The sequence below is a fragment of the Bubalus bubalis genome, chromosome 18, assembly GCF_019923935.1.
Source record: "Bubalus bubalis isolate 160015118507 breed Murrah chromosome 18, NDDB_SH_1, whole genome shotgun sequence".
Classification (NCBI taxonomy): Eukaryota; Metazoa; Chordata; class Mammalia; order Artiodactyla; family Bovidae; genus Bubalus; species Bubalus bubalis.
The window spans coordinates 11,992,615-12,001,048 of NC_059174.1; the positions used below are offsets into that span (position 1 = coordinate 11,992,615).

The following is an 8,434-nucleotide window of genomic DNA, read 5'->3' on the forward strand; positions in this document are numbered from 1 at the left end:
TGTATCATATACTTGAATGGTCCTGAGAGATCTTAAATGTTCCCACCGCAGAAAAAGAAATGGTAACTATGTGACAGGATGGAGTCATTTTGCAACATACACATGTATCAAATCAACTGCACACCTGAAATTTACCCAATGAGTCAACTGGGGAAAAATAAATCAACAACTCCTGCCCGATCCCTGCCAAAAAAAAAAAAAAAAAAAAAAAAAAACAACAAACCAGGAGAAACTAATGCACAAATGGCTTATGCATTCCTACACACTGAAGGCTGGATTCAAACCCAGACCACGTCCGATTGTGGGTCTACAGGTAGAGGGTCTCTGCCCTGTACTCGGGGGCTGTATCCTAGTTCTGCAGGGTGACCTAGGACACCGGGCAAAGTCACTGAATCCATCTGTAAAGGAAGGGACAATATTGACCTGGTAGGACCGTCTGTGAAGATTAGAAAAGTATCTTCGGGGGTGTTAGCCAGAGTCTTGGGTTCAGTTTATGGATGCGAGGTTGTGGATTCACAGGTGGGCTCCACGAATTTGGTGAAACCTTGAAAATCATTTTACAAATGTCACAGGTATGTGTCCTTTGGAAGGGGTGTGTGTGAAGGTTGTAGATTTCAACAGCTTATCAAAGGGAGTCACAGCCCAGAGAAAGGTTAAGAACATCCGGAGGTGTTCATAAGGCAAACCTCAACACTGGGTGCGTGGCCAACGGTTGGTAAGTTCTGTTATTACCACATGCTTGTGGCGTCTATTACTCTATCACCATCGGTTCTCTAATGGGTCTCAGTACCCTTGAGCCTGGAAAGCCAGGGATGTGGGTGGGGGCAAAGGAAGGATTTCTAAAATTCACTCCCTCCACCCCAGGCCTGTGAGGAGGCATCTGGTAGGGCAAAATTCCAACAGCCAGCCTTTGGAGGTGGAGAAGAACCACGGAGAGGTGTTCGCTCGGCAGCACTGGCCGAGCCAGGCCAGGGCCTCAGTTTCTCCATTTCCAAAACCTACGATCTTTGAGAGCTCTCGGGAGCATCTGAAGAGCCGAAAGCTTGGTCTCTGGGCACCTGGAAAGCCCTCCTTACCATGCCTGAGGTTCTCTCCAGAATGGAGGGCCTCCGGATCACAGAGCCGGAGCACATTTCCTCCCCCTTTACCTGCTGTCTGGGTGGAGATGTGGGGCGGGGAGAGCCTCCGTCTGCCACACTCCTGAGGCTCCGAGGCCATTCAGCCCCTCCCTGGGCACAGTAACTGCTGGCCTTCCCCTTGCAAAGTCTGTTCTACTGCTAGACCTCAGGGGTAAATGGAGGCTAGGTGGGGCCCAGCTCCACACTTCCTTCCAGGAAGGCCAAAGCTTTTCCCCAACCCACAGGAGCCCCCACAGGGAGCCGGTGAAAAATCAATGATGTGCAGAAGCTAGGAAAACTGATCTGCGGTTAGCCCAAGGATGGACTCTGCAGCCCTCTCCCCACCTAAGAGAGAGCCTAGAAGGAAGAGGGTTGCTGGGAAAAGGTCCCCCATCTTCATGCTCCATACAGTCCCCTCATTTTGGAGGCGAGCTGTCAGTGGGGGAGGAGCGAGAGAAAGGGAGGTGTCACTATCACTTTCTGGGAGCCTTCGCCCCTCGCTGCCTTGGGAGAGGGCCATCGATAGCTTCTCTTCTATAAAGGTCAGACGCATTCCCAGCAGCGGGCGGTAGCGACCCCTTCGCGGGAACTTCCCTCCCGGCGCCGCGGGGCCGCCTACCCTGCAGCGGCCGTTTGGTGGAAGAAAAAAAAACGTGTTGGAGAGAGAGAATATGAGAGCGCGTGTGCGTGGACGTGTGCGCGCGCGAGTGGAGCTGCTGTGCTTGTGCGGCCGGCTGTGCGTGAGCGAACGTGCAGGGCAGGAGTGTTTGCGCGTAACCGAAAGTGTGTCCTCAGCGGGCAGGCAGGGCCTGAGCGCTCGTGCGAGGGCTGGGGCGCCTGAGCCGTGTGAGGGGTGTTCTTTGGAAAGACGGATGGAGGCCGTGCGCCTTGCTCAGGATGCCTGCGTTCGGCGGGTGCCGGCCGGGCTGTGTCAAGCGGAGATGGGTCTGCCAGCGCGCGTCTACCTGCGCGAAGACACAACCACACACTACGCGGTCACGTCTCTCACTCCCCCCTTCCCCAGCCGGCCCCTGCCAGCGTGCGGAGCCGAGACCCCGGGAGAGCCGAGCGGAAGCGCGGCGCAGAGAAGGTGGCTTTGCCTAGAGCGCGCTTCTCCAGGGCAGGCTACGCCGCCGAGACGCCCAGCTCCTCGCACGGACGTGCCAGGCGCCCCGAAGGCGACAAGGCGTCTACCGCCGAGGCTGCAGGCGTCGGAGCGAGGGAGGGGTGGGTCAGCGGGTGACAAGGAGGCCAGAGAAACCAGGGAGGCCGGTGGGCTTTGAAAAGCGCCGCGGTGCCACACTTCGAGCCCAGCACACGCCTCTCGCCCCTGCTCGCGCCGGGGCACGGCGTCCTGGCTCCTCGAGATGACCCGCGAAAACACCCCTCGCCTCCTTCCTCGGAAGTCTGCGGAGCGAACTGCACTCACCTGGCTCCCCGCGTGCGACGTCGCGCCCGGCTCCTGCGCCGTCCTGCGCTCGGGGCCTCCGCCCCCCACCTCGTCCTAGCCCGCACCCCAGCTCCCGGAGGGTGGCGGAGGAAGGCTGCGTGCGAGCCCCCTACTGCGGGCAGCCTGGCGCGCGAGGGCCGCCCGGGCCCGCGCTCCCCGCCCGCGCAGACTGTCTTCCGGAACCTGGCCTGGCGCGCAGTGTCAGAGGCCCCCGCGGCGGCGGCAGGCCGAGCCCACAGGGGCATTAGGCCAACTCCCCCCCGCTCACGCGGAATTCTATTATTATTATTAAAGAATCCCCCAGAACGTGTTTACGTTGAGCCGTATAAACTTCCTGCCAGGGCCTTTACCATCTGCGAGAAATCGGAACCTGCTCTTGCGAAGCGGGGACACAAGCATCGCGGGGCCAAATAGGCGGGTTTTCAGCGTGTATGTTGGGGGTGGGGGTGTCAGCTGAGCTATGTGTGGGCTCAGATCAGAGCGTGGCTGGTGTACACACGAGTGAGAGTAGGTGCGAACTGAAGCTCCTTTGGGCCTTTTGTGTGTGCGTGAGCGAGCGCGTGAGTGGGCACGCACATGCCTGAGCGCCATGTGTGCGTAAGTGGGAACGAACGCGGTTGTGTTTGCAGGTCTGAGTCTGCGAAATTTACCGCGTTTGCCTGTGCATCAGTGTACGCACGAGTGCACAAGTTAGTGAATGCGCCCCGCCACTTGTTGAAGGAGCCCGTGGGGTCCTGGTTCCCCGCAAGGCCAGAGGTTCTCACTCGCTCCCCGAACGACCCGCGGCGCCGGAGACAAAGCTGCAGCGATCCGCCCTGCGCTTTCGTTTTCCGCCCGCGCTCGGCTCCAGCGGCTGCCCGCCTGCTCGCGCGCTGCTGGGCGAGTCCGAAAAGTCCCGGGCGCGGCGCAGTCCTTCCCGGGGCGGGGAGAGAGGGTAGGCGGTCCCTCGCTGGAACACCCGCCCGCCGGCCGCGGGGACTCGTAGCCGAGCCGGCTGTGCCCGCGATGGCCACGACCCGGCGGTCACAGCCGCCACTGCAGTTGCGATTCGCCACCGGGCAGTACGCGTCGGGGAAGGCCTGGGACTCCGGCTGCGTTTTCCTCCGCGCGGCCCGGGTAGGGAAGGCGGGGTGGGGGGCGGGGGGTGGTGGCCAGCGCCCAGCTGGGCTGAACCCCGGGCCGAGGGCGCATTAACACTTGCTCGCCAGGTTGGTGGAGGCGGGGCGGGTTCCGCAGGCGGCCGCTGGGAGGCGAGGGTGGGGGCCCTTTAAGCGCCCACCACCGCGGGGTGCTGGAGGGGGGCTGGGAGGGGAGGGAACTCCTGGAGGGTCTTACGCCGGCCCGCGCGAGACGCAGCCGCCGAGAGACGACACGGAGCGGGCGGCCTCGGCTGGAGTCGTGGAGCCGAGCGCCGCGGGTGGCGAGGACCGAGCGCTGCTCCCCGCGGGGGCGCACGGCCACAGGACCGAGAGGGGGGCGCCTCCCCCCTCAAAAAAACCGGTGTGTGTGTGGTGGGGGCTTCCTCGCGGCCTCCGCCCAGGCTGCAAAGAGGCTGTTCTCAGCCTCTGCTCGGCTCCTTCCTTGTGGGAGGGCGGGAGGGAAAGAGGGAGGAGAGTAGGGGGGAGGAGGGAGCGGGAGGGAGAGCGGGGGGCTCTACGCCAACCGCCCGCGGACCCGGCCGCTCCTCGGGGAGGACGGGCGGGCGGGGGAGGGCGCGCCGAGGCTCGCTCCGGAGAAGCGGCCGCCGATGACGGCAGAGGTGCAGCCAGCCCCGCGCGCGCAGCCCCCTCCCCCTCGGCCCCCTCCCCCTCCCCCTCCCCCTCCCCTTCCTCCTCCTCCTCCTCCTCCTCCCGGCTCGTCGGCCGCGCAGAGCAGCAGCGGCAGCGGCGGCGGCGGCAGCAGCCACCCGATGTCTTCGGCGCCCGAGAAGCAGCAGCCACCGCACGGCGGCGGCGGCGGCGGCGGCGGCGGCGGCGGGGGAGGCGGCGCGGCCATGGACCCCGCGTCGTCCGGCCCGTCCAAGGCCAAGAAGACGAACGCCGGCATCCGGCGCCCGGAGAAGCCGCCCTACTCGTACATCGCGCTCATCGTCATGGCCATCCAGAGCTCGCCCACCAAGCGCCTGACGCTCAGCGAGATCTACCAGTTCCTGCAGAGCCGCTTCCCCTTCTTTCGCGGCTCCTACCAGGGCTGGAAGAACTCCGTGCGCCACAACCTCTCGCTCAACGAGTGCTTCATCAAGCTGCCCAAGGGCCTCGGGCGGCCGGGCAAGGGCCACTACTGGACCATCGACCCGGCCAGCGAGTTCATGTTTGAGGAGGGCTCCTTTCGGCGGCGGCCGCGCGGCTTCCGAAGGAAATGCCAGGCGCTCAAGCCCATGTACAGCATGATGAACGGGCTCGGCTTCAACCACCTCCCGGACACCTACAGCTTCCAGGGCTCTGCCGGCGGCCTCTCGTGCCCGCCCAACAGCCTGGCGCTGGAGGGAGGTCTGGGCATGATGAACGGCCATTTGCCGGGCAACGTGGACGGCATGGCTTTGCCCAGCCACTCGGTGCCCCACCTGCCCGCCAACGGCGGCCACTCGTACATGGGCAGCTGCGGAGGCACAGCGGCCGGAGAGTACCCGCACCACGACGGCTCAGTGCCCGCCTCTCCGCTGCTGCCCGCGGCGGCAGGCGGGGTCATGGAGCCCCACGCCGTCTACTCCGGCTCCGCGGCCGCCTGGCCTCCCTCTGCCTCGGCGGCTCTCAACAGCAGCGCCTCCTACATCAAGCAGCAGCCCCTGTCCCCCTGCAACCCCACGGCCAACCCCCTGTCCGGCAGCCTCTCCACGCACTCCCTGGACCAGCCGTATCTGCACCAGAACAGTCACAACACCCCTGCTGAGCTGCAAGGTGAGTGGGGAGACCCGAGCTGTCCCCAGGACTGGGGGGTGAGGGGGTACGGTGGACATCTGTGAGCGCACTACAGACCTAGCCCCCAGACTGCTGGCGCCCTGGTCTGGAGCCTGCGGCCACCTCCGTGGGGTGCCAGTCCCCAAACTGCACCATGGAGGCCTCAGCTCCCTAAGGTGTCTCTCTGTCCACCTCTCCCCGTCTGAGGGCTGAGTGCAGCCTGGAGTCCCCCCATAGACTAACATTCTGTTTTCCTTTCTGTTTCAACACCCAGATAGATGCTGGCAGCCCCAGCCTGGCCAGGTAGGCCCCATCCTCACCTCAAAGACTTAGACTGCAATATTCTAAGTCCCCTCAGGTCCCTTAGCCCCCTGACACCTGGGCCAGTTCCCAGGATGGAGCTGGCCCGTCCCCAGGGCAGCTGACTTGTTCGCCCTGCTTCGGGAGAGCCGCCTCTGCTCTGAGCCGGGTTGGATGGAAGAGTTAGGCCCAAAGCCGGCGGGGCTTGGTGCTGGCACTCAGAGGCTCAGAGCCCGGCCTTTCGGGAACCAGATTGAGTTGGGGGCTTTTTGTGGCAATAGAGGCTAAGAGGGGCCCAGATTGAAGGTCTGAGCTGCGGGCCCCAACAGACTCTGTTTCTCAGGATCCAGGTTTCCAGGCCCACAGGTACCGCTCCGCTTCCAATCCCCCCTGAGAAAAAAGATGCACAGCATCTTCTTCTCTGGACCCTCCGTCTCAGCACGCGCTAGCAGGCTTCTGGGTTTGGTTCTTGAAAGAGCTTGGAGGGATCCAAGCAGAGGCCTGTCAGGAGTCAGCTGTCAGCAGCCAGCGGGAGGCAGGAGCCGGGCCTGGAGAATGGAGGGCTCTCTCTACAGGGGTCGCACAACTGCGGCTGCTTCAAACTCCAGTCGGGGTTCCAGAGGTCCCGCAGGCTTGGCTCCCCAAAGACCCTTCCTCTGGAGAAGTCCTCTTTGCCCCTGTGTTGGCCCCTGCTGGCCTGGCTCGTTGCTCTGGGGACACCGCTGCCTCCAGGGGCTGGAAGGTGGCTGCCCGGCGCCAGGCCCAGGCCTCAGGCTGCCCTGGAAGTGGAGGCCGCTGGACCTTCGCTGCTGGCCCCTCTCACCCCTTCCCTGTCCGCCACCGGAAGCCTCCCAAGCCAGGCTCAGTATCCACGGAGGGAGAGGCCGGGGCAGCGGGCACCCAGGGTTGCAGGGATCCTTGACCGTGTCTGGGGAATCTTCCCTCTGGGCGCCGGCCCGACTGAGACCAGGAGCTGGGACGCGGGGAGGCCTCGGCCCAGCGCCGAGCCAGGCAGGCCTGCCCCCCATAGTAACGGTGCTTCTCCACCTGGAGCCTGGGCCTCCGGAGGCCACCCTTTAATGCCCCCTTTCCTGTCGCCTTGCCCCCGCAGGCATCCCGCGGTATCACTCGCAGTCGCCCAGCATGTGTGACCGAAAGGAGTTCGTCTTCTCTTTCAACACCATGGCATCCTCGTCCATGCACTCGGCCGGCGGCGGCTCCTACTACCACCAGCAGGTCACCTACCAAGACATCAAGCCCTGTGTCATGTGAGGCCACAGCTCCGGGGCCCCTCCGGGCAGGGGCCAGCCGGGCGCAGGGACTTTGGAACCCGTCACCAGAAACTGCTTTATTTTTTATTTTTTTGAGGTATAACCGTCAGCAGAAGAAAAGGGCTTGACCCCTCCCCAACCGGATTATTGGGAAAGGGATCCCGTGAGGCAAAGACTGAGCGAGGTCGGCACCTCCCCCCACCACCACTCCCTCAGCATTTTTTTTTTAATGGTGATGGCGGGGGCCTGATCTGACTGCAGCTGTTGATAAATAAGTATCTATTTTTGATCCGACTGAAACCGGCTGAGAAGGTGCTGTGTTGGGGAAGAATTCTCAACATCTGAACACGCATTTCTGCTACGGTCTCTCCCCCTCTCCCCCTCCAACGGCAAATGTCGGGGAAGGTTTTTAGGAGAAAGGCAAACGTGTGAAACCGTCATTATCAAATACTTTTATTTTTTGGTTGAGTATTTATCGTTTTATTTTTAATTTTTTTGGAAAGAATGTCTTGGAATGCGCGTCTCCTTTTTAGAGCCGTCTTTTGTAGGGAAAGGAGGGGGCGACAAGAAGTCGCCCTCTCCCTCCCCACCTCAGAAGTCCTCCCGTCAGCCACAGGTGGATCCTTGTGCGAGTAACTTGCATTTCTGAAGCCACTGCTCATCTTAGGAAAGAAACCAGGAGCCCAGAAGCAGGCGGCTCTCCCGGCCTCTGCCACCGTCCTCCTCCGCCTTCCTCTCCTTCCTTCTCTTCAGGCTTTTTTGGTTTGGTTTCGAACTTTGTTTTGACTTGTTTGGTGGGTGTTTTTTCTCCCGAGACCCAGCTGTCTCCGATCTCTACTGTAAACCTTCTGGTGGGAGCGTGAGGCAGGCAGGGCGCCGTGGGGACGGGGAAGGCCCGCAGAGCGCCTGAGTCAGGATTGCGGTGACGCAGAAAGGTTAAGGCACTTTTTAAAAAAAACGATAGCAAGGCTCATCCTGTTATTTATTCTACTTTCTTTCCCTAATAATCGAAACACCGCATAGGCTCCTCCGTTTATCAGTATTAATGGTGTAACTTTGTTGGCAATATTTGCCGCGTAGAATTTTTTTTTAGATATCCATTGTAAATTTGAAACTAAGTCTGATCTGTGTAAAGACAAATTTCCATATGTTTTATATAAATATATATATATATAAAATGAAGGACTTCCCCCCCTTTTTTTTAGTATTTTGGCTGCTGGGGTGCAGCGTTTGTGACACGTATTTTAAATTTCCTTCTGCACTGTATAAAAATGACAATTTGAGGATGTTTTTGCCTTTTGTGTATTTTTTCCTAAAAAAGAACAAAATAAAAATGTATAACATTTGTATATGGCCTTATATTGTATCAACTAGAAATAAAATTGCATGAGTATTTTA

General features: G+C 60.7%; 1 protein-coding gene across 1 annotated transcript; it reads left to right on the forward strand.

Moving 5' to 3' along the window:
- The first annotated feature begins 3,800 nt into the window (after positions 1–3,800).
- Positions 3,801–8,434, forward strand: FOXF1 (forkhead box F1). The gene is made up of 2 exons (XM_006047502.4): positions 3,801–5,465; positions 6,877–8,434. Exons 1-2 carry the CDS (start codon positions 4,316–4,318, stop codon positions 7,035–7,037), a joined length of 1,311 nt encoding a protein of 436 aa, XP_006047564.2. The 5' UTR covers positions 3,801–4,315; the 3' UTR covers positions 7,038–8,434.